At 45.6% G+C, this 25,377-nt stretch overlaps 1 protein-coding gene across 5 annotated transcripts in view; it reads left to right on the top strand.

Annotated features, from left to right (window-relative positions):
* Positions 1-25,377, top strand: part of celsr2 (cadherin, EGF LAG seven-pass G-type receptor 2) — a 430,851-nt gene that overhangs the window by 308,372 nt on the left and 97,102 nt on the right. For all 5 annotated transcript variants that reach the window (XM_072480304.1, XM_072480305.1, XM_072480307.1 and 2 more), the window contains exon 9: positions 18,374-18,540. In XM_072480304.1, coding sequence (XP_072336405.1) covers positions 18,374-18,540 — 167 coding nt within the window. The remainder of the gene's footprint in view (positions 1-18,373; positions 18,541-25,377) is intronic.

Genomic DNA, 25,377 nt, shown 5'->3' on the forward strand with positions numbered 1-25,377 from the left:
GACGTGAAAGAGACTCCAGGATGGTATGTTGCCTCCCTGGTGCCAGGGTCCAGGATGTCTCCGAACGGGTAGAGGGAATCCTGAAGGGAGAGGGCAAACAGGCAGAGGTCGTTGTACATATTGGTACTAACAACATAGGCAGGAAGGGGCATGAGGTCCTGCAGCAGGAGTTCAGGGAGCTAGGCAGAAAGTTAAAAGACAGGACCTCGAGGGTTGTAATCTCGGGATTACTCCCTGTGCCACGTGCCAGTGAGGCTAGAAATAGGAAGATAGAGCAGACAAACACGTGGCTAAACAGCTGGTGTAGGAGGGAGGGTTTCTGTTATCTGGACCACTGGGAGCTCTTCCGGGGCAGGTGTGACCTGTATAAGATGGACGGGTTGCATCTAAACCGGAGAGGCATAAATATCCTGGCCGCGAGATTTGCTAGTGTCACACGGGAGGGTTTAAACTAGTATGGCAGGGGGGTGGGCACGGGAGCAATAGGTCAGAAGGTGAGAGCATTGAGGGAGAACTAGGGAATAGGGACAGTGTGGCTCTGAGGCAGAGCAGACGGGGAGAAGTTGCTGAACACAGCGGGTCTGGTGGCCTGAAGTGCATATGTTTTAATGCAAGGAGCATTACGGGTAAGGCAGATGAACTTAGAGCTTGGATTACTACTTGGAACTATGATGTTGTTGCCATTACAGAGACCTGGTTGAGGGAAGGGCAGGATTGGCAGCTAAACGTTCCAGGATTTAGATGTTTCAGGCGGGATAGAGGGGGATGTAAAAGGGGAGGCGGAGTTGCGCTACTTGTTCAGGAGAGTATCACAGCTATACAGCGAGAGGACACCTCAGAGGGCAGTGAGGCTATATGGGTAGAGATCAGGAATAAGAAGGGTGCAGTCACAATGTTGGGGGTATACTACAGGCCTCCCAACAGCCAGCGGGAGATAGAGGAGCAGATAGGTAGACAGATTTTGGAAAAGAGTAAAAACAACAGGGTTGTGGTGATGGGAGACTTCAACTTCCCCAATATTGACTGGGACTCACTTAGTGCCAGGGGCTTAGACGGGGCGGAGTTTGTAAGGAGCATCCAGGAGGGCTTCTTAAAACAATATGTAAACAGTCCAACTAGGGAAGGGGCGGTACTGGACCTGGTATTGGGGAATGAGCCCGGCCAGGTGGTAGATGTTTCAGTAGGGGAGCATTTCGGTAACAGTGACCACAATTCAGTAAGTTTTAAAGTACTGGTGGACAAGGATAAGAGTGGTCCGAGGATGAATGTGCTAAATTGGGGGAAGGCTAATTATAACAATATTAGGCGGGAACTGAAGAACATAGATTGGGGGCGGATGTTTGAGGGCAAATCAACATCTGACATGTGGGAGGCTTTCAAGTGTCAGTTGAAAGGAATACAGGACAGGCATGTTCCTGTGAGGAAGAAAGATAAATACGGCAATTTTCGGGAACCTTGGATGACGAGTGATATTGTAGGCCTCGTCAAAAAGAAAAAGGAGGCATTTGTCAGGGCTAAAAGGCTGGGAACAGACGAAGCCTGTGTGGCATATAAGGAAAGTAGGAAGGAACTTAAGCAAGGAGTCAGGAGGGCTAGAAGGGGTCATGAAAAGTCATTGGCAAATAGGGTTAAGGAAAATCCCAAGGCTTTTTACACTTACATAAAAAGCAAGAGGGTAGCCAGGGAAAGGGTTGGCCCACTGAAGGATAGGCAAGGGAATCTATGTGTGGAGCCAGAGGAAATGGGCGAGGTACTAAATGAATACTTTGCATCAGTATTCACCAAAGAGAAGGAATTGGTAGATGTTGAGTCTGGAGAAGGGGGTGTAGATAGCCTGGGTCACATTGTGATCCAAAAAGACGAGGTGTTGGGTGTCTTAAAAAATATTAAGGTAGATAAGTCCCCAGGGCCGGATGGGATCTACCCCAGAATACTGAAGGAGGCTGGAGAGGAAATTGCTGAGGCCTTGACAGAAATCTTTGGATCCTCGCTGTCTTCAGGGGATGTCCCGGAGGACTGGAGAATAGCCAATGTTGTTCCTCTGTTTAAGAAGGGTGGCAGGGATAATCCCGGGAACTACAGGCCGGTGAGCCTTACTTCAGTGGTAGGGAAATTACTGGAGAGAATTCTTCGAGACAGGATCTACTCCCATTTGGAAGCAAATGGACGTATTAGTGAGAGGCAGCACGGTTTTGTGAAGGGGAGGTCGTGTCTCACTAACTTGATAGAGTTTTTCGAGGAGGTCACTAAGATGATTGATGCAGGTAGGGCAGTAGATGTTGTCTATATGGACTTCAGTAAGGCCTTTGACAAGGTCCCTCATGGTAGACTAGTACAAAAGGTGAAGTCACACGGGATCAGGGGTGAACTGGCAAGGTGGATACAGAACTGGCTAGGCCATAGAAGGCAGAGGGTAGCAATGGAGGGATGCTTTTCTAATTGGAGGGCTGTGACCAGTGGTGTTCCACAGGGATCAGTGCTGGGACCTTTGCTCTTTGTAGTATATATAAATGATTTGGAGGAAAATGTAACTGGTCTGATTAGTAAGTTTGCAGACGACACAAAGGTTGGTGGAATTGCGGATAGCTATGAGGACTGTCTGAGGATACAGCAGGATTTAGATTGTCTGGAGACTTGGGCGGAGAGATGGCAGATGGAGTTTAACCTGGACAAATGTGAGGTAATGCATTTTGGAAGGGCTAATGCAGGTAGGGAATATACAGTGAATGGTAGAACCCTCAAGAGTATTGAAAGTCAAAGAGATCTAGGAGTACAGGTCCACAGATCACTGAAAGGGGCTACACAGGTGGAGAAGGTAGTCAAGAAGGCATACGGCATGCTTGCCTTCATTGGCCGGGGCATTGAGTATAAGAATTGGCAAGTCATGTTGCAGCTGTATAGAACCTTAGTTAGGCCACACTTGGAGTATAGTGTTCAATTCTGGTCGCCACACTACCAGAAGGATGTGGAGGCTTTAGAGAGGGTGCAGAAGAGATTTACCAGAATGTTGCCTGGTATGGAGGGCATAAGCTATGAGGAGCGATTGAATAAACTCGGTTTGTTCTCACTGGAACGAAGGAGGTTGAGGGGCGACCTGATAGAGGTATACAAAATTATGAGGGGCATAGACAGAGTGGATAGTCAGAGGCTTTTCCCCAGGGTAGAGGGGTCAATTACTAGGGGGCATAGGTTTAAGGTGAGAGGGGCAAAGTTTAGAGTAGATGTACGAGGCAAGTTTTTTACGCAGAGGGTAGTGGGTGCCTGGAACTCACTACCGGAGGAGGTAGTGGAGTAAGGGACGATAGGGACATTTAAGGGGCATCTTGACAAATATATGAATAGGATGGGAATAGAAGGATACGGACCCAGGAAGTGTAGAAGATTGTAGTTTAGTCGGGCAGTATGGTCGGCACGGGCTTGGAGGGCCGAAGGGCCTGTTCCTGTGCTGTACATTTCTTTGTTCTTTGTTCTTTGTTCTTTGTTCTTTGGAATACCCGGGAATCCAGGAGGAGAAAGAGGCAGACGTTCTGGCCTTTGCTTTCCTGGTAGCCGGAGACGGATACATTAGCTTGGAGGGACTCAAAGCCCCTGAAGTCGGAAACCTGGGCTATCTGACATGGCTAGCTTTCTCTGTCTGGAGAAAATTAAGTTCGCCATGAGAGGGTCAATGTTAGGGTTCGCCCGGAGGTGGCAACCGTTCGTCGACAACTTTGCAGAAAATTAATCATCAGCAGAAGGGGGAGGGGGGTTAGTTTAGCTCAGAGTAGGGGGTTAATAAAGGTGGGACCTGCAAGGGAGGGAGATGGCTTTTACACTATGTTTATAGATTCATGTACATTATTTATTTTGTTGTTGTTGTAATACCAAAAATACCTCAATAAAATGTTTATTAAAAAAAAGAAAGCCAGCTGGAGGGGTGGGGCTGGCAAAGCCAGGATTCTGAGATTGCGCCCTGATCTCAAAGTTCATTCCCCCGCCCCTCCGATGGACAGCAGGACTGGGGCACACCTTCCCCCCCCCTCCTTCTACCACAACGGCAACATCGGGGCAACCCCATCACCATCTGCCCCTCCCCCGCAGGCATCAAGCCTCTCACTTCTTTTCCCCCCCCCCACCACACATAAGGGAACCTCCTCCTAATGGAAAAGGGTCACCCCTCCTCCCGCCAGATCCCCCCGCCAGAGCCACCTTGACACTGCCCCCTTGGCATTGCCCTTTTGGGACTGCCCCTTTGTCACTGCCAAGGGAAGTGCCCAGCCTTGCCCTCAATCATCGGGGTTTACAGGCACTTCCACGCCCCCAGCATGGCCATCTCAACTGGTTTCCGTTTTTCTCTGGTGGTCGGTGCTACGGCATCAAGCCCTTTAATAGTATGTAACATTATATTAATATATTGAAATCAGGTTCACGACCTTTCTCGCCACTGGCGGGGGCGGGAGGTGGGGGGTGCGGTAGATCTCAACCTGAGATCTCGCTCTTTTGGCCGCTCTCGGAATTTAGTGGCCTTTGCAGGTTAACGGCTATGGATAACAGGGTCGCTAGATCACAACCAAGGTCACAAGGTTTTGAGTTGTATGCTATTTTTTGATCCAGTGAGAATACCATGATTTTGAAACAGAGGCAGCAGGAAAACATTAATGTTAAGGTGCCATTAAAATCTGTGGTGACTGAGCATTTGATCACTCAGGCTGTTGCAACTATTAACATAATGCACAGTGTATGACTAATTTGAACAGCCAACATGTAGTAGGGAAATTTAGAAAGTCGGCCTTGTGTAGCAGAAACATCAGGCAGGAAAGATGGACTAGGGAAGAGCACAAGGGAAATGAAGGATGGAGGGGCACACCAAGAATTGAATGATGCCATGTATTGGAGTATTTGGGCAGCGCCAACTCAGAAAAATAGGATAATTTATTTCCCCTTATGGTCACACTGAGGGAGCAAAAATTGTTAAGTGTTCTTAAACAATGTTTTCTTGACATTTCACCACATATGCATGACATGAAATTCTTTTGCAAATAGACAGGAAATATTAAACTGCTCACAGATAATTTTTGGAGACTAAGGGTGGGACTTACTAGAAACAGAGTCCCATTTTGGGTATATTTAGCGGGGTGTTCCTGGGCACCTGCAGGTCGCACTTACAATCATTTCCTGCACTGACAAGCGCAACTCGCCTGTGCAGGGAGAGTGTTCGCGGATCGGGACTTTAAATGCCGCCCAAATCATTTAACCCCCTCAGCCATTCTAGAGTGGCCTCTGGAGCCCCCCCCACTGCTCCCAACTTACTTCCTCAAGCCCTTCAGCCTCACCCCACCTCTTAAGGGCAAGGCATCCCTGGGCCCAATCCTTGGCATGGACAACCTGGCATCTGGGCACAGTGGCACTGCCAACCTGACATCCTGGCAGTGCTACCAGGGCACCCTGGCATCCACCCAGGCTGGCACTGCCAGGATGCCCAGGTGGCAGTGTTAAGGTAATAAGGAGATCTGGGGTTATGGGGAGAAGGCAGGAGAATGGGGATGAGAAAATATTAGCCATGATTGAATGACAGAGCCGACTCGATGGGCCGAGTGGCCTAATTTTGCTCCCATGTCTTATGGTCTTATGCTCTTATGGACAGGCTGGCAGTGCCATGGTGCCCGGGTGGCAGCGGGAGTGTGAGGATACCACCCTGCCCCAGGCCCAACCGCCCAAGGGTCTCCAATGGCCTGGGAGACCCTGCAGGTGCCGTTACGCCTGGTCCACGTTTGTGGCGAAGTCTCCCAAGTGAGACCATTAGTTCCCGGGCCCTGGGAAAATAGTGCGCCGACATATTTAAATACGTCTAATGGCGTATTTAAGTATGTACATCTGGATCTCGCTCTACGAGGGTGAGATCAAGACAGTGGCATCTCTGTGAGGTTCCGTTAACTCCCACTAGGCGTTTTGAGTGTTGCGGGTGGGCTCTCGTGAGATTCAACGGCCTCATCGCGTCACCAAGCCGGACACAACAAGGCCAATAAACTGCGTCTAAGGATGAAATACATTTTGGTTGGACCAATGAAGGGGAGGCTAATAGACTAATGGAAGAAGTATTTGATATTCGATTCATCTGATTTTGGAGTGCTTCTTGCTGACGTGTTTAATTTCTCAAGTACTGTCATTTTGATGGTTGCTATGCAGCCATAGCAAGTTGATGATAGCATCAGCCAAATTCAGGGGTTGTTCTCGTGTGTACACAGATTCAATTGTCTGCTAAGTGCATTGAGTACAAGGTCAGCTTTCCCTATTAGGCTGATCTTTCCTATTAATAAGGTCTTAGAGCCCCACATCAGCATCTAAAAACATTAAAAAGAATCAAACCGAGAAAGAACCTGCATTCATTTAATGCCTTTCAGGGCATCCCAAAGTGGTTGACAGCAGATGAATTACAGCTAATGAGAGCAAAGAAAAAAAAATCAATCCTTTTTGAGGCATGTTTGCAGCTATTCACGACCTCACCCAAGTTGACCACCCATCAAGTTTAAGCCTTGATGGTGAGCGTGAGCAACTTATTTTACCTTGGGAAAAGCACAGCCAAGTTTAATCCTCTCATTAACTGATGTCCACGTACTCGTGCTTTTAGCTATCTTCTTTTCCGCCCCTGCTCCTCAAGCCCTTGTCTGGTGAGGATAAATTTAACCCCCTTAAAAGCACCCAAACTGACACAAATCAAACCTCCTTGTTGTCTTTGCGGCCCTGAACCACACCAACCGGTGCATTTATCCACTGGGGAGGATGGTTATTTTTAACACCAGAGAGCTAGGAAGTGTAGCGGTAGCGTTAATGGTAAGGAAGCGTATTGTTTATCCAGAACACAATGTTAAAGCACGAGAATCATTCAGCTGTCAATAAGTACTGGCTCAGATCAGGCTATATTAATTAAGCTGTTGAGCTCGCCAAATTCACTTTTGCAAGAATTGGAGAAAGGAAAAGTTTTCCGACATTTAAATGTTTCCTTTTCAGCAGCTGCTTCCGTCCCATTCTAATTTTACAAAGCTGTTTGGGCTGATTCCACAAGCTGACCTATTGTATACTCAGGTCAAATGATTTGCCATTAATTGTGAAACAATAGTGGGCACTAAGGAGATTCCCTGGAGACAGCCACATGGATGAGGAGTTAATGATTTACATCTGTGTTTGGGTTTTGTGCGTTGATAATGAGATGTTGAGCTGTCCAGTTTCCTATGCTGCAGCTGTTGGTGATGCGGCACAGCATTCTGAACAGCTCATACAGGATCGGCACAAAGGATCACATTCGTTCTTTAGACGAAAGGACAGCCAGGTTAAAATTATATATCTACGCCACTTATTCTGTGGGGAAAGTCAAAGCAGCAGAAGTGTGGGCACTGATTGTCAAGCTCATCTGAAATGGACAGTACACGAGAAAAGGATTCTGTACTGAACATGGGTGCTAAAAAATCGTACTCGCTAATGGTTAACGTGAAGGCCCCACATTCTCAACCTTGTTCCTTGCCTGAGGTGTGGTGACTCTCTAAAGGTCCAAACATGTGATTGCTGTGGCCAACCGTTGAATCCTAAAATATGAAAAATTGGTTCAGGGAGAAGACGGAGCTTAATGATTTGGCAGGTTAGTGGGCAACTGAGTGATACAAACCGAAGAGCGCCCAGTTTTGATTCCAGTCTTCACCGAAGTTAGCTAATGTCTGCTGAGTAAAGAGGGGAAGCTGCATTAGAGGTGCAGTGATGTGCTCAGAATTCCACTTAACACATGTAAATTGTCGAAGGAATTAAAAGCGTGTGTGATTATTGTCAAATTAATTTGAAATGCTTGTGTGAAAATAACATTCATAGAGGCTGCACGCAATAACTATGCTAAATATTGATCAGCATTCCAAGGGCCGGAGTTTACGGCCCCTGTCGGGTGTGTTTTCGGTGCGGTGTGGCAAGGGCATGCAAAATATATTGGTTAGCTACCCTACTGCCTTCCTGCCCATCCTCAATTTGTTCCTCAATTTGTTCCCTATGATGGGAGGGGGGTGGGGTGGTGTGGGGGGAGGTTGGGTAACATCCATGAACTTGCCCACCCTTTGGCCTATTGAGGGTCCTAAGTGGTCAATTATCACCCATGTAAAGCCCTTAATCCGCCTCCACTGCCATAATACGCCCGCCAGTGGCAGGCGGGCGAGAGTGGAATAGCCGTTTTTTTAAAACAAAGTTGGAGAGAAGTCCGGAAAGAAGAGGAGGTATATCATTCAAGACGCTTGCTGTTCCCACACCCAAGATGTTACTCTTCACCCCCCTTTCCCCCATCCTCCTTTTTGCCTCCCCTCCTGACCTCCAAATCCCATCCACCCACCACCCCTCACTCTTCTCACACCTCTCCCTCCAATGCCTCATCACTCCAAACCCTAAAAGCCCAGGACCCACCTGGACCTGGTGTCTATATTTCCATCCCTGTGGGCCTCCATGCAGAATGGCTCACGTCGGAGTTCTGGCGTGACTGGAGATGTCGGCTAATCAGATTGTCTGACAGTTCTTGAGGGTGGGACATCCTCCCACCAGGGGGCAGATGAGCTTAAATGTCCAAAGAAGTGCAGGTTCTGGTGATATACATCACTAAGTGTACAAAGGGGTAATAGACACTAGAGGGAACACCAGAGACATGACACACAGGCAGTCAACCAATAGGTCAGTAAGATAGGACACGACCAATGGGCAGTCAAGATACCACAGGAGGGCATTACACCAACCCATATATAAGGACACTGCACACATGATCTTCCTCTTTCCAGTGGAAACTCTCAGTGAGTACAGACACAAGGTTGATTGAACATCACTCCCACCACGTGGATTGTAGCTGACTGGTTTGTCAGTCTGAGTAGCTATAGCAGGATTAACAGCGGCGTCGAATCCAAGTAGGAGAATTGTTAATAGTTTAATAAACGTGTTAAAGCTATCTCCAAGTCTGAACCTTCCTTTGTCAGATTGCACATCAAGGAAGCAGCTTATGCTACGTCAAGAGCATAACAAAACACAGGTTAGATGGATTGGTCATGCTAAGTTGCCCCTTAGTGTCCAAAGGTTAGGTGGGGTTACGAGGATGGCAGGGGTGTGGGCCTAAATAGGGTTCCCTTTCATAGGGTGGGTGCAGGCTCTATGGGCCAAATGGCCTTCTTCTGCACTGTAGGGCTTTTAGATTCAATGTGCATCACAAGCTCATTAAGGTCGCCCCGAGTTATCACTTCAGGGCACCCTTGTTTAAAAGCATTCGGTTTGGAACCAACTTTACTTTGTGAGCAGGGTGTGGCAGGCGGTGCCCCTCCCCCACGTAAAATCCAGCGCCAGATCATTATTATTAATTGTTTTCTTATTAGCACTGTCACCCAACTGATGCTTGGCTGATTTATTATGTAATCTATGTATATGATCTAGTTTCCACCTCTTACTGGATAGCCAACCCTTCCTCCATTCTTCTTGGAACTGAGGTCGTGAATGAACAAGTCCTAAAGAGTTATAACTTTTTTTGTAATGCTATATGGATCGATGGGATTAATTTGAACCCTATCTGCTCAGCAGAAACGGGGCGGATGGGCAATGAAAACCAAATAAGTTGGTCACCCATTCAGAACTTGCTGGTTGTGGACAAGAATTTCTTCCTACTTTGCTGAAACTCACTCCATCATTGAGCCAACTTAGACAGTAATTGACAGCGCCCAGGGAGACAAACAGTCCTGCTATATCAGTCAGGAAGAACGTAAATGAGTTTGTAAGGAAAGCATTTATGAAAAAAAAGATTATTATCAGAAATGTTACTGTTCAAAACATCAAACAAGACTTTGATCCATAAATTAAAATAAATTATAATCAGGGATCCACTTTACAAAAAATTATGTTGCCGTAAATCAGCATGTAAATTTGCTTTAGTTGAAGAGGGAAATTAATTTGCACACTCAGGATGATGAGGACATAGATAGCCATGAGGCTGGGATTAAACTGAGCCAGCATAAATCCCTTTGGATATGAACATATGGATCTTTCTGAATGGATGATGCATTGGGGAATGCTTCATAACAAAACCAGTATAACAGAGCATGAGACAGAAATGAGTTATTTGAACCATATGGTGACAGATGCTAGAGTGTGAAAGATTGATTAAATCTGCACAGTTTGCATATGTTCTGGGAAGGTTCAGCATCATTGTCGTCTAATTTTACTGAAGTAAAATTTACAAAACAGATACACGAGTTCGGACATGAGACAGATACAGAGCTTCTCCAGGTCCAGCAGAAAGGTTTACAGGCATTCCTGCCCTGAACTGTTCAGACGATTCCTCCCCATAAAGGTGAAAATTGCCCAGGCACACCCTGCCAATGCCCTAACTGGTCCCCTATTTAGGGGTCCAAGCTGCTTGCTAAGCCCAGACCTCAGTGGTAGGGTTCAGATGCTCCCCTGTTTGAGTTCACCATGCTTCTTGGTCCCAGTCTGGACTGAAACTTTCTGCTTAGGGAATCTCTTTCCTTTCATGTCATTTGGAGTGTAAGTGGACAATGGAAGTTCTGCACCTTAGAAGGTAACAAGGTGACTGTCGGAAAGAATGGAGACCCAATTTAACTGCTACTTTCCCATTTCTTTAGTGGCTAAACCAAGTTATGGTCAAAAACCCCATGGGCTTTATATCTTCCCAAACCAACAAATTTTAATTTTATTTTTAATAAAAGGTGCGCGCACATCCATGTGCGCAACATTTAGCAATACATATGATGAATCCCAAGGTTGACCAAGTGCTATATAGAACAGCAGCCGGAACTCTCCTGCCGTTGCGAATCACATTTCCCACCGGCAGTGCACCCCTGCCCACAGATTTCCCCGCGGTGTGGGTTGGCTTCAGTGGGAAATCCCATTGACAAGCAGCGAGAGTATGGAATCCCGCCGCCAGCGCACTGCTGAGAAACACGCGGCTGGGGGACTGGAGAATCCAGCCAATATATTTACAATTGACTGCATTGTTTTTTAATAACGTATGTAGAAAAATTAAGTTTTGCTCCAGTGGCACCATGACAAAGGATTCTGGCTGTTCTCCACCTGTGATGTCACTGAAATGGAAATTTATATTGGTTCTGAGGGAAAACTTTACATAAAATATTGGTTTCCAGACAGCTTCCATCCATCAGTCTTAAAACCCATGCTCTGGAATTTTCCATTAACTTCACTCGGGCTTCTTTCAGGAGACTTGTTGTTACAGTAAACGTATCATAACCGTACTGAGTGCATGAGGTACAGCCATGTGTCACAAGTACTCATCCTATGTCGCATCTTCTTCACTAAATTTAGCATCACGTCAAACATCAATTTGGCAAATTGAAAGCTAGTGTCACACAATTAGACTGCTCTCCTAATTCCCCAGTGAGGGTGCTGAAATGTAAGCTAACTTAATATGTGTTCATTACAGTGACAAAAGGAAGTCCCTTTTAACATATCAATGCAAAGTGACATTCATCAGGCAATCTAATTTCGGATTACGTGAAAGCCTCAGTGAGGCTTTTCTAGCAGATGATTGAATTTTGCATGAGAGAGTTTCTGTTCACAGGGTCAGATGTGAAATGAGTGTTTGAATTATTTCGGTTTTAACTTTGGGGCTCCATTTTTAAAATTTTTGTAAATTCAAAGACACAAGCCTTCCTAGCATCTCAGCTCCACAGATTCTACCATGTTGCTAGACAGATGAAGTGCATACTGTCCCATAAGCTGTAAGGGGTTAAATCGAAAAAACCCTTGGACATCTATGATTGAATTTCTTTCCTGACTTCTCTTCCTGCTGCTGGACAACATACGTTAGAAACAAAAGTAACTGAAATGATGCAAGGAACTAGAAGCCCATGTAAATGCATAGTTGCCTGCAGCAATATCTGGGAATGGAAACTTGGGATGTGCACAGGGAGAATGCTGTTCAGTTATACTTTATGTTATCTTATTTTAAAAAGGGGAGTGTATCAAAGTCAAGTGAAGCTAAACTTAAGTATGCACAAATGAATTTGATTTATTTCAAACCTGAAATACAACAGTGAAGTGATGCATTTTGGAAGGAAGAATGAGGAGAGACAGTAAAATCTAAATGGTTCACTTTTATAGGGGGCAAAGAAACAGAGTCACCTGGAGTTTCCAAACAGAAATCATTGGCCAGGTTAGTGAGGAGAACATAGTTCACACAATGAGGCATTATGATCAGGAACGCATGGACTGAAAGGACTGTGGATCCAGATTTAATAGTAACTTTCCGAAGGGGAATTGGATAAATACTTGAAAGAGCGAAAATGGCATAACTATGGGGAAAGAGCAGGGGAGTGAGTCTAAGTGGAAAAATGCCTCAGAGTACCAATGTGGCAAGATGGTTAGAATGGTTGCCTTTCTGTGCTGTAAGATACTGGGCGGGGTTCTCTGTCACAAAAAGTGAGAGGGGATATAGAAGATATACGTAGACACATTTCTGCCTGGAGGGATAAGAGAGTAATATTAGGAGGAGACTTTAACTATCTCAATATCAACTTGGTTTCAACCAATATTAGGGGCATTATGGATGAAAAATTTATGTACTGTGTCCATGATTTTTTAAAAATCAATATGTGACATGCCCAATGAGAGGAGACACAATTCTGGATTTAGTCTTGGGAAATGAAAATGGCAAGTGGGTGAAGTGACAAATGGACAATCATATCGGGGATAATGACCACAATTCAGATAAATTTAGTATTATTATGGAAAAGGACAGAGATAAATCAGGAGTAAAAGTTTTAAACTGAGAGAAGGCAAGTTTTACAAAACTGAGAAGTGATTTGGCTCATGTGGACTGGACAAGACTGCTAAAACATAAATCAGTGGTAAACCAGTGGGAAGCACAAATAAGTGATATCATTAGCGTACAAAACAGACATGACCCCTTCAAAACTAAGAAAGATACTGCCAAATCTAGACCCCCATGGTTGTCTCGGAAAATACAGGGGAAGATTAAACAGAAAAAAAAAGCTATGATAGTCACAACAAACGTAACCCTGCAAATAGCCTAGAGGAGTATAAAAAAGTACAGGGATCAAGTTTAAAAAAAAATCAAAGACAGAGCATGAAAAAATATTTAACAAACAAGATTAAGGAAAACACAAAAATGTTTTATCGCTATATAAAGAGCAGAAGGATAGTCCAGGAAAATGTTGGAGCTATTAGGGATAACAAGGGAACTTGTGTGAAGATGCAGAGGATATGGAAAGAGTTTTCAACAAATAATGTGTCTCCATATTCACAAAGGAAAGGAATAAAGTGGATAGAATAATCCAGGAGGAGCAGTGTGAAATATTGGATAAAATATTCATAACGAGAGAGGAAGTTTTAGAGGTGTTGGAATCCTTGTAAAATAGATAAGTCGCCATGGCCGGATGGATTGTTTCCTAAGATGTTGAAGGAGGTCAGGGAGGAAATAACTCTAAGGATTATTTTCTAAACTTCACTAGACAGAGGGGAGGGGCCGGAAGACTGGAGGAATGCAAACATGGTTCCGCAGTTTAAAAAGAAAATGGCGAACAATTATAGGCCAGTTAGTTTTATTTCAGTGGTGGGAAAATTGTTAGAAACAATCCTGAGAGATCAGATAAACTGTCACTTAGAAAGGCATGGACTAGTCAGGAATAGTCAGCGTGGCTTTGTTTAGGGAAAGTCATGCCGTACAAATTTGATTGAATTCTTTGAGGAAGTGACAAGGATGATCGATGAGGGTAGTGCAGTGGAGGTTGTCTACATGGATTTTAGTAAGGCATTTGACAAGGTCCCACATGGCAAATAAGTCAAAACCCATGAGATACAGGGTAATGTGGTGAATTAGATCCAAAATTGGCCTAGTAACAGGAATTAAATATGGAATTGAGGATCCTACCCACAAATGGTGGGAATCTCATTACGCAACCAGCAAGGGGTGGGGAAAAATCGGGAAACAAGAATTCACCGGCGGGAATCTTGTTTCCTGACTCTCATGGGATTTTGTGACCGTGTCGCCGTTTACGCTTGCGCCGAACATGTATACTTATTGACTGCAGTACCTCCCCTGTGCAATTGCCTGGCTGCCCTTGTGAAAGGAAAGCTGTTTCAAGTGGTGTTCTGCAGAACTCGTGCTGCGACCCCTGCTGTTTATTTTATATATTGAATATTTGGACTGAAATGTGGGGGGCACAATTGGCAAATTTGCAGACGACACAAAAAACTGGCCATGTAGTGGATAGTGTAGAGAATAGCTGCAAGCTCCAAAATGACATAAATGGGTTGGTGGAGTGGGCAGGAAAGTGGCAGATTGAGTTTAACTCTGGTAAGTGTGAGGTAATGCATTTAGGGAAGTCAAACGCTCAAACAGTAACAGAATACTCAATAAACGGGAATATATTGAGAGGGGTGGATGAAGCCCGAGATCTTGGTGTGCAAGTGCACAAGTCCTTAAAAGTAGCAGTACAGATGGTTGTAAAGAAAGCATATGGAATGCTCTACTTCATTGGAAAGAGTTTGGAACACAAAAGTAGGGATAAAATGATGGAACTGTATTAGACACTGCGGCCATAACTCGAGCATGTGGCCATCACATTACAAGAAGGATGTTATTGCTCTGGAGAGGATGTGCAGAAGATCTACTAGAATGTTCCCAGGGCTGTAGAATTGTAGCTGCAAGGAGGGATTGAAGTTGGTTCCTTGGAACAAAGTACACTGAGGACTGACATGATTGAAGTACAAAATTGAGGTATAGATCAATTAGACAGGGGGAACCTGTTTCCTTTTGGCAGTGTATTCAAAAGACAGGGGTCGTAGTTTCAAACTCAGTGACAGAAGGATTAGAAGGAAAATTAGGAAAAATGACGCAGAGGGTGGTGGGGTGTCTGGTATTCGCTGCCTGAGTTGGTGGTGGCGGCAGAGACCCTAAACTCTTTTAAAAAGTACCTTGGTCTACAGGGGGACACGGTAGCATGGTCGCCAGGGACCCAGGTTCGATTCCCGGTTTAGGTCACTGTCTTTGCGGAGTGTGCACATTCTCCCCATGTCTGCGTGGAGTTCCTCCAGGTGCTCCGGTTTCCTCCCACATAGTTCCGAAAGACGTGCTTGTTTGGTGCTTTTGAATTCTCCTTCAGTGTACCCGAACAGGCGCCGGAGTGTGGCAACGAGGGGATTTTCACAGTAACTTCATTTCAGCATTAATGTAAGCCTACTTTTAATACTAATAAAGATTATAATTATTACATGGTGTGAGCTGCAGGGCTGTGGGCTGTGTGCAGGACGATGGGCCACCTGGCGTCTTTAGGTCAGCATGGACAAGAAGGGCCGAATTGGCTCCTTCTGTGTTTTTTTTAATGTTTTTATTCTCCATTTTCACATTTTCCTTCAAGATTTACACCCCACCCACAAACAGTAAACGGTAACAGATATTAAATCAATCCCCTTAATAATACCAACAATCCCATTCTCCTACCACCCCAAACAACGGCCCACCTGTCAATAAATGCATCCAATAAAACAAACCCTCCCACGGTGGCAACAAAAAAACAAAGGAGAAAAAGAAAAGGAGTCCGGGACCGCCCATGGTCACCATTGACCTATAGAGTCCATTCCCCCTCCCCCACCCTCCACTCAACGCCCTCCAACCTCTGAAAGAGTACCGTACATGATACCCAAGAGTTGTAACCATCCCCCCCCCCCCCTCACTCCCCACACACACAGTCTCCAGCTCCTCCCGTCCACTGCCTCTTGTAAAACTCCTCCTCCCAACCTCGGTTCCTTCCCCCCAACTTTCCACCCCGGCTAGACCACTCGGACCCTGTTCTGCTAGGCTCAGATGGCCGCAGCCCCTCCCCCCACCTCACTCCTGTTCACTGGCCGGCTTAAACCGGCCAGCATGGAGGGCCCCACCCGGGTCTCTTTCCCCCTTGCCCGGCCCTAGGAAAGCCCAAACATCCCCTTTTAGCACACAAACCCCGCATATCCACCTACACCCCAAAGAGCCCTCATTTCGAGTGAAAGTCCCATCACTTCCCTTGTCCAAATATATACAACATTGGCTCTTTAGCCCATACACCCGCACGCAGTGAAACAAAAAAGAAGAAAATACAGTCATGAGGTTACATCGGCACATGGCCATTTCTCAATTTCTCAGTTCTGCCACAGTCCTTCTGCTTTCGCAAACCCACCCGCTGCTTCCGCCGTTCCAAAATAAAAGTCCCTGAGCTTGTAAGTCACCCTCAGCTTCGCTGGATATACAATGGCACACTGCACCTCGCCTCCTCGCCAGCTCCACCGTAAAGCCCTGGTATACACGTATACCAGCTCCAGCCCACTGCACCACCCGCTTCTGCTTGGCCCAGCTCAGGACCTTCTCCTTCACACTGTACCTACGGAAGCACAGAGTCACTACCCTTGGCGGCTCACACGCCTTTGGTACAGGCCTCCACGATCGATCCAGTTCAATCCCCCAATAGTTTCACCAGCATCGTGGCAAAATACTCAGTCGGCCTCGGTCCTTCAACTCCTTCGGGCAGCCCCACAATCCTCAAATTCTGTCACCTGGATCTGTTTTCCAGGTCTTCCATTTTTCCTCGCAGATCCTTGTTAATGTCCATCACCTTGCGCATCTCCTTCCCCATCGAGGCAAGTTGATCACCGTGCTGCAATACCGTCTCCTCCACTTCCTTCAGCGCCTCCCCTTGCTCTTGCACCTCCGCCACTGCGCTCGCCACCGCCTTCGTCACCGGGGAAATCACCTCCTCCACCAGCACACTCAAAACCTCTCTCATCTCCTTCCTCATTGTCTCCATGTATTTTGTAAACTGCCTTTCGAATTCCGCAGCCATCACCTTAGTTATTTCTTCAGCCGTAAACAATGCAGCCTCCCCTGGAGCTCCAGCCTCCATTTTCCTTGGTGACCCCGCGGTGACCTTTCCACTCCCCGACGGACCTTCAGCTGTTTTCTTTACGGACGTTCTTTTGCTCACCCTCGACATTTTTCTTCACTGTGCCTTCACTTTGCCGCCTCTGTGCCTTCTCCCTGCTTTTGCCGCCTCCGTGGACCCTGGGGCCGAGCTTAAAGCCCCGAAAATGCCGATCCCGAACGGGAGCCCTCCATTGTGCGGCTGCCTCCCACACGCCGTCACCGGAAGTCGGCTCCTGTGTTGTATCATTTCTATGGTTCCCCTTCTTATACAGCTGTTGTAATCCTTACCAACAAATATTTAGTGAGGGGTGATCATGCAGTTGGGAAGCCCTTTAATGATATGCAAATGTTTGAAAAATATGGAAATTAGGTCCCCACCCTTTGTAGGAGGGACCTCATTATGACACTGGCAAGGGGCGGGTTAAATCGGGAAACGTTCTTGCTCGCGAGAATCTCATTTCCTGACTCCCGCGGGATTTTGTGCCCATATCGCCTTTTACGCTCACGGTGAACATTGGGGCAAATAGTATAATTATTGACTACCCCTGTAGAATTGCCTGGCAATGATACTACTGCCACAAGAAAAATGGTCAGTTGGATGAGTTTCATGAAGAAGTCAACACTTTCAGCAGCATGGGAAGTGAGGCCGTTGTCTAAAAACAAAAAAGCGGAGGAATACATTTCTTTACTGCTAGGTTGCTTTACATAATTTGGGTATGCTTTTTGACAGAGAAGTGGGAGCTCAGAATGGACTCAATGTTCTCCATGAGTACCAACAGTGTTTTCGTCCAAGAACAATGGATTGCAGGGCTGTCAGTTTTGTTCATTTGCCTACATGATGGAATATCTCTTTTACCGGGACCTTTCTACGAATTCTGATTGTGCTTAATTATGAACTGATTTATCTCTTCTGTTCTTTTATTCATTCAACCTGTGTCCCAGTATCATGATCTTGGGCCTTCCCCTTGGTTTGTCAATGTAAAGAAAGCAAGTAATAGGCATCCCTCATATTTGAGCTCAGCGGACACTCACTAGTTTGAGTTAACAGACGTGTGGTAAGCTAAAATAAAAACAAAAATGCTGGGAATACTCAACAGGTCTGATAGCATTTATGCAAAGAGAAACAAAGTTAGTGACACTTTAGGTCAATTACTTGCCATCAACTTGTTAAGCTAAAGTGCAAGAAGGTAAGAATGACTGTGAGGCCTCTTACATTTTCCCCAATTTGCAAAGTACATCTTATAAAGGGTAAGAAGAATTTGCAAACCGCAGCATTCCAGGAAAGGGCTCCTCTAAATTTGCAGATGATTTATTTAGGTAGCTAGTTATTAATTGATGATGCTATGGATTGAAATGTAACTTTGCAGTTTGGTTAATATTTCATGAAAACTTCCCATCAGTTGTAATAGTGTAATAGTGAACTGATTTTTCTTTTTGTCCCAGTAATGGTCAGTCCCCAAAGGTTCCTGGGCAACAGCCTTGTTTCATGGAGTAATCTTACCAGCACAATCACCTTGCCCTGGTACATTGGGTTGATGTTTCGCACACGGCAGGCAACTGGCATCTTTATCCGGGCAGACGCCGGGCAATTCTCAACACTCAGTGTTCAGGTTGGTAATTTCCAACGTTTCTTTCTTAAACTTAACAGATTATTTGCATGGAGATTTTGTTTTATGCTAATGGTGTTATCCTGGAAGTAACATTGGAGAACAGGGATTGGATGGGCACAATACTTCAAACCTTTTGAAAATATTGTTAGTTATCTTTTAACCATTAAGTCAGCTATCAGCAAGAATACTAGCGTGTTTAAATTGAAAACAAAGATAAAAGAATACAAATGCCTCAAGGAAATATTTGTACGGTGGCCAGTCCATATTGAATTGTTTGCTTAACTCGTAGACTGCAGTTAAATAGCTGGCTTTTAAAGCAGACCAAGGCAGGCCAGCAGCACGGTTCAATTCCCGTACCAGCCTCCCCGAACAGGCACCGGGGCTTTTCACAGTAACTTCATTGAAGCCTACTTGTGACAATGAACGATTTTCATTTCATTTCATTTCATGCCCAGAACTACTGCTTTAGCAAATTTTCAACCCACACTGTCGTATCGAAACAAATTTATATTGCATAATGTCACTGATATTAACCATAATATTAACCATATAGGGAGCATTAACACAGCACAATTTTAGTTCAAAGTAAGTTTTTCTTAAAGTGAGCACTAATTTTGCTCATCCTCTCATCTGTTTCTTCAGAGATTCCGTTCATTATTATTTTCTCGGTTATACTTTTACCTTAAACTGTATCATCTTGCCTCAATTGCACTCTTCCCTCTGATTCCCTACTCCAGAATTTGAGTACATTATCTCGATTTACATTGTTAGGCAGTGTTGCAGGAGTACTACTTTGTTACGGGTGCCAGCCTGATACAGGTCCTTGGCTCAGATTAGTCTTTCCATGTCTCTCTACCCTGCGCCAGTCTTTCCATTAATTTCCTTCCATTTTCAAACCATCCACCATCGATATTCACTTACTTCCTCTTCTCTCTGTGACATCCCTTACAAATCCATTTCCTCTCTGCCCTACCCAGTCTCTCTCTCTCTCTCTCCACATTTTCCTAATTACATCCAACAAATTTCTTTGCTCACTCTCCACAGCACTTGATCATTTATTACTGGTTAGTGAGATACCCTCAATTACGACTCAGGAGAGGAGTTCGATAATACAAAGGCTTTAATAACCAGAAAACCAGACAGCTGCAGAAAAGTGTGCTCACTGCATGCTGCCTACTGAACGTAACCTTATGTACAGCTTCCTCGGGGCGGAGCCGGAGGCGGAGTCCCCCAGGGTTCCAAACTTGGGGCAAAATTCTCCTACCCGCCCCGTCACATTTCTGCGCCGACCGGCCGGCGGGAGTCTCCGTAACACCGGCTGGTCAATGGGGTTCCCATTGTGGGGCAGCCCCACGCCATCGGGAAACCCCCTGGTGCCGGCAAAACGGAGAATGACGCCCCCGGTCTTTAAAGGGGCCTATGCATTAAGGGTACATATGTATACAGATATCATTCACCACAGTTGGTTAGATAACAAGTTCATTATTTCATTATTAATTATTCATTATACAAAATAATCAAACTAAAAGGGCAGCACGGTAGCATTGTGGATAGCACAATTGCTTCACAGCTCCAGGGTCCCAGGTTCGATTCCCGGCTTGGGTCACTGTCTGTGCGGAGTCTGCACATCCTCCCCGTGTATGCATGGGTTTCCTCCGGGTGCTCCGGTTTCCTCCCACAGTCCAAAAATGTGCAGATTAGGTGGATTAGCCATGATAAATTGCTCTTAGTGTCCAAAATTGCCCTTAGTGTTGGGTGGGGTGACTGGGTTATGGGGATGGGGTGGAGGTGTTGACCTTGAGTAGGGTGCTCTTTCCAAGAGCCGGTGCAGACTCGATGGGCCGAATGGCCTCCTTCTGCACTGTAAATTCGATGATGATAATGGTAACAAAATTGATTATCTGGGTAATCTGGATCGGTGCTGCATTTACCTGCATCAAAGCAGTGATTATCATTTAAAAGGAGTAATGTGTTGACTGTGAAGTGTGTCGAACATCCTGAGGACGTGTAAAGAAAGCTCTTTCTAAATGTAAAGCCCTTCTCTTCATTATGAGTCTGAACGATCATGTGTCATTTCTAGTCTAACTTTAAATTTTTTAGTTAATTTTTCGCCTCCGCTTGGAAATGTAAACAACTTTCAATATGGGATTTCATGGGCTGATGGTCAATCCAGGTGTTAGATTAATTTGAAACTCGACTTGTAAATTATTATCTAGGTACATTACAGATGTGGCTATCTCCTTGTCAAAGGAGGAAGAGGATGGAACAATGGTGTAAAACCCAGGCAGGTTAACCTGCATTTGCTGCTGGGTGGGCTAAGAAGCACTTTGGATGCACAGACCTATTTTCTCATCACCAAGGGCTTCCAGCTTCATATTACAAATTAGCTGCAGTAATTGAGTACTGTATATCTACCTGTAAATAATTCAACATCCATCGGAACATCTGCAAAGTGCATGGCACCATGAACAACAACTACTGAAATAATACTAAAGTTTAAAGTATGGACTGCAGAGTTCAGTCGCACAGATTTGTGATGTCAGTGAGTTAGAATTTGTGGGCTTGCATGGCACGGCGGCACAATGGTTAGCACTGCTGCCTCTTAGCGCCAAGGAACCTGGTTCGATCCTGGCTCCGGGTCACTGTGCGTGTGGAGTTTGCACATTCTCCCCATGTCTGCGTGGGTCTCACCTCCACAACCCAAAGATGTGCAGCGTAGCTGGTTTGGTCATGCTAAATTGCCCCTTAATTGGAAAAAAATAATTGTGTATGCTAAATTTATTTTTAAAAGAATATTGTGGGCTCAAGCCCCAGTCCATTACTGAACCAGATAATCCAGGCTGCAAATGCAGTGCTGCACTGAGAACATTTTGAGTCCAAACGTATTGTTCTTCAGTTTAAATCAAAGTCCTTTCTGCCATTTTAGGTAGATGCAAAAGAGCCCATTTTACTATTCAAAGGAGAGTTGGAAATTTTAAACGCTCTCAAAACAGCCCAGCTTCCTGGCAAATATTTAGCTCCCTGTCATCAGCAGTAAGATAGTTAAGTTTGCAATTCATCTCATCGCTGCCTATGTGCAAGTTACTGCCATGCTCCTTACATTACAACAGGCACTGCCCTTCAAAAAAAACAACTAATTAGCTGGGTAGCAGTTTGGCATGTCGGGCAGTTACGAATGGTGCAGTTTAAATACAAGTTATTTCTTTCTTTGAATAATACCAGTATCTGTTATGCACACAAGGAGAAAGCCTATTATTAACAGTTAGGGAACACAATAAAAATCCATTGCAGTAAATGATACTGTGAGGAACACAGCTGATGTTACTACTGAACAGTCAGGTCCCAAAGTGGAGCCCAGCTGCATAGCCTTGGGGCGGGATTCTCCATCCCGCCAGCTGCCCCCACCCCCCCTCCCCCCGAGCATGGTGGCATCCTTCCCCCACCCCCTGCTCCTTTCCCACCCTCCTTTCCCCCCCACCCCGAGCATGGCAGCACCCTTCCCCAAAACCCCTCCCCTTCCCCCCTCCCCCTCCGAGCATGGCTGCACCCTTCCCCAAAACCCCTCCCCCCACCAACACCGGCCGTGGACACCACAACATGCGGCCTCCGAGAACACCGGCCGCTCACCTCCTCACTCCGCCTCGTCAGCCAGCACGACTGGCTGACAAATTTATTTAGCAGGGGTGAACGGCGATGGCATGACTTGGAGTAACGCCGTGGGGACTTCGGCCCGTTCGGGCCACTGAATCGCTGGGGGCCCGGAGAATCGCCATACTTAGCACCTCGGGCAATTCTCCGGCAGGCGCGGCGCCGACCTCGATGACGCCGTTCTCGCCGGTTGGGAGAATGACGGGACAGCGTCGGACCGGCGTCGCGTGAAAAATTGGCGATTCTCCCAAATGACGCGGCATGGGAGAATCCCGCCCGCATCTATGTGGGGGAGACCATCCCCAAGACAGATGCAAATGTTGAGTTCATTTGTTTCAGATGCAATAGAAAAGGCTGTATACAAGCCAGATGCAGAGTCAGACAGCTTTCACCTCGCTCTCAAAAAAACCGCAATGATTCCAATGAATTTACAGTGCAGAAGGAGGCCATTCAGCCCATCGAGTCTGCACCGGCCCTTGGAAAGAGCACCCTACTTAAGCCCACACCTCCACCCTTTCCTTGTAACCCAGTAACCCCACCTAACCTTTCTTTTGGACACTAAGGGCAATTTAGCATGGCCAATCCACCTCACCTGCACATCTTTGGACTGTGGGAGGAAACCGGCGCACCCGGGGGAAACCCACGCAGACACCGGGAGAAAGTGCAGACTCCGCACAGACAGTGACTCAAGGCTGGAATCGAACCGAAGACCCTGGAGCTGTGAAGCAACAGTGCTAACCACTGTTCTACCATGCCGCCCTACAGTAAACTTCTGGAAGAGGAGTCTGAAATTGTGAAGTTAACCAAGACACCTGCATCAAAATCGTCCTAATTGTTAACGGACTTTCATTGAATATGGAGGTTGATACAGGTGCTTTTGCCACAGTGGTAGGAGAACAGACATATAAGTATCCACAAGGAAAGCTGCAATCCCTGAGGCTCAGTAGTGCAAAGGCACTTTAGGAACCTATATGAGGGAGGCCCTGAAGATAATGGGCACAACGTCAACTCCAGTGTCATATCAGCACCAGTCTGCCCAGATGCCCTTAATCGTAGTAAAAGGACAGTGACAAACCCTCATGGGGTGAGATTGGCTGAAGCAAATCAAGCCAAACTGGCTGGAGATATTCAGCATCACAGACAGGGCTTTCCAGGAGCTTCTGTGCAAATACCAGGAAGTCTTTCAGAGAGCATGGGTGCATAAAAGGAGCAAAGGCCAAAATTTAGATAGACCCTGATTCAACTCCAACATTCTTAACAGCCTGATTGGTGCCCTATGCCTTGCATCAAAACGTTGAAGTTGAGTTGAAAGGCTTGGAAGACCAAGGGATAATTACACTGATAGGGTTCCCTGAGTGGGCAGCACCAACAGTCCCAGTATTAAAGCCAGACCGCACAGTAAGGATTTGCGGTGATCACAAGATGTCCATGAATAGGGCTTCTCCAATAGATAGATATCCTGTTCCTAGGATAGAGGACCGCCACATGAAGTTGGCAGGAGGCCTCAAGTTTGGATTTAAGCCATGCGTACCAGCAGCTTGAGCTGGAGGAAGACTCGAGGAAATTCTTTATCATAAACACACACAATGGCTTATTCTAGTACACGAGGTTACTCTTTGGTATTTCATCTGCCTGCGCTATATTTCAGCACATGATGGAAAGCATTTTACAAGGGATCACAAAAGTTGTTGTGTATCTGGACAATGTCTTAGTAACAGGGGCATCACCCGAAGAGCATGGCGCTAATTTGGAAGAAGTTCTTTGGAGATTGAAAGAAGCTGACATGCACCTGAAACATGAAAAGTATACCTTTCAGGCCGATGAAGTCACTAATTTAGGTTTCAAAGTCAATGTGAAAGGCTTACATCCACTCAAGGACACGGTCAAAGTGATAAAAGGGATGCCAGCTCCAAGGAATGTGACCAAGGTGAAGTCCCTTTTAGAGATGGTCAACTATGGCTGGGTTTTTTTCACCCAACTTATTGTCAATTTTGGTGCCCTTGCATCAACTGTTGAAGAAGCATCAACGATGGAAGTGGGAAGATTTCCAGAGAAAATCTTTTGACCAAGTGAAAGAGGCCCGAAAAACGTTGACCTCACTTGTCCACTTTGGCCCAGGCAAACCCATAATAGTGACATGTGATGCCTAATCTTATGGCATAGGGGCGGTACTTTCCCAAAAGATGGAAGATGGCCTGGAGTGGCCTGACACTTTTTCTTGTCGGATGTCAAGAGGAAGTGTTTACATATAGACAAAGAGAGCTTGCCGATCATATATGCTGTCAAGAAATTCCACCAACATGTTTACGGACAAAGAGATAGATACCATCACTGTGAAAACCCCCTAAACTAGAGGACATCACTATGGTGCTCACCACAAAGAGGGCAACAGTCTATCTCAACCATCATTGCAACAAAACCCTAATCCTTTCTTAAATTAAATGTAACATATCACACTCCAGCCCCCCTCACTTTATTTCTGAACACATTTAAAAATGCAGTAACAACTCTCATAAAGCAAGTGAATGCATCCAGTTCTAGGAACATTCTCCATGCCTAACAAGAATGGCTGGAGCCAGACATGAGGGAAATCTACCTTCACAATAGTTCACCAGCTGAGACAGGGGTTGAACACTGGGATTGTGTTTTCACTTTTGAAGAAGTGGAAAATGGAAGGTAGTGAATGGCCGCCTGTTAAACATCCTTCCCAAACTAAACGAAAGGGAAAATAAGGCAGGGAGCATAGCAGAGAGCCAATCCATTACCCTCTATTTACTGTCACCACAAAAGAAAATTAAATCAGCCAAAATCTGAACCCACTTGTTGGGGCTAAAATCTGAATGAAACCAACTGTAAGTATGAATTTCAGAAACTTTCAGCTTATCTTAAAACAACAACTGATCAAATGTAAATCCTCTCTTACAACTGATCTGATTAGTAGATGCCGACAACCTCTAATTTCAGTGAATAAGCTGACATGTGGGTTGGAAATGTCAGTTTAAAAGACAGACGCCAGCATATATTAAATTTGTGGAGGACAATCTGACTGCCGATAAATAAGCTGCGCTTATTTAAATGACATAAATAGAAACTGAAGAATAAATTCGCAGGATATGTTCGACATTTGATTTTCCCATGTTACTCGCCCAGATTGTTTATGACATGATGACAGTTGTGAGTGCTGTCTGA

The sequence above is a fragment of the Scyliorhinus torazame genome, chromosome 17 (genome assembly GCF_047496885.1).
Source record: "Scyliorhinus torazame isolate Kashiwa2021f chromosome 17, sScyTor2.1, whole genome shotgun sequence".
NCBI classification, from domain to species: domain Eukaryota; kingdom Metazoa; phylum Chordata; class Chondrichthyes; order Carcharhiniformes; family Scyliorhinidae; genus Scyliorhinus; species Scyliorhinus torazame.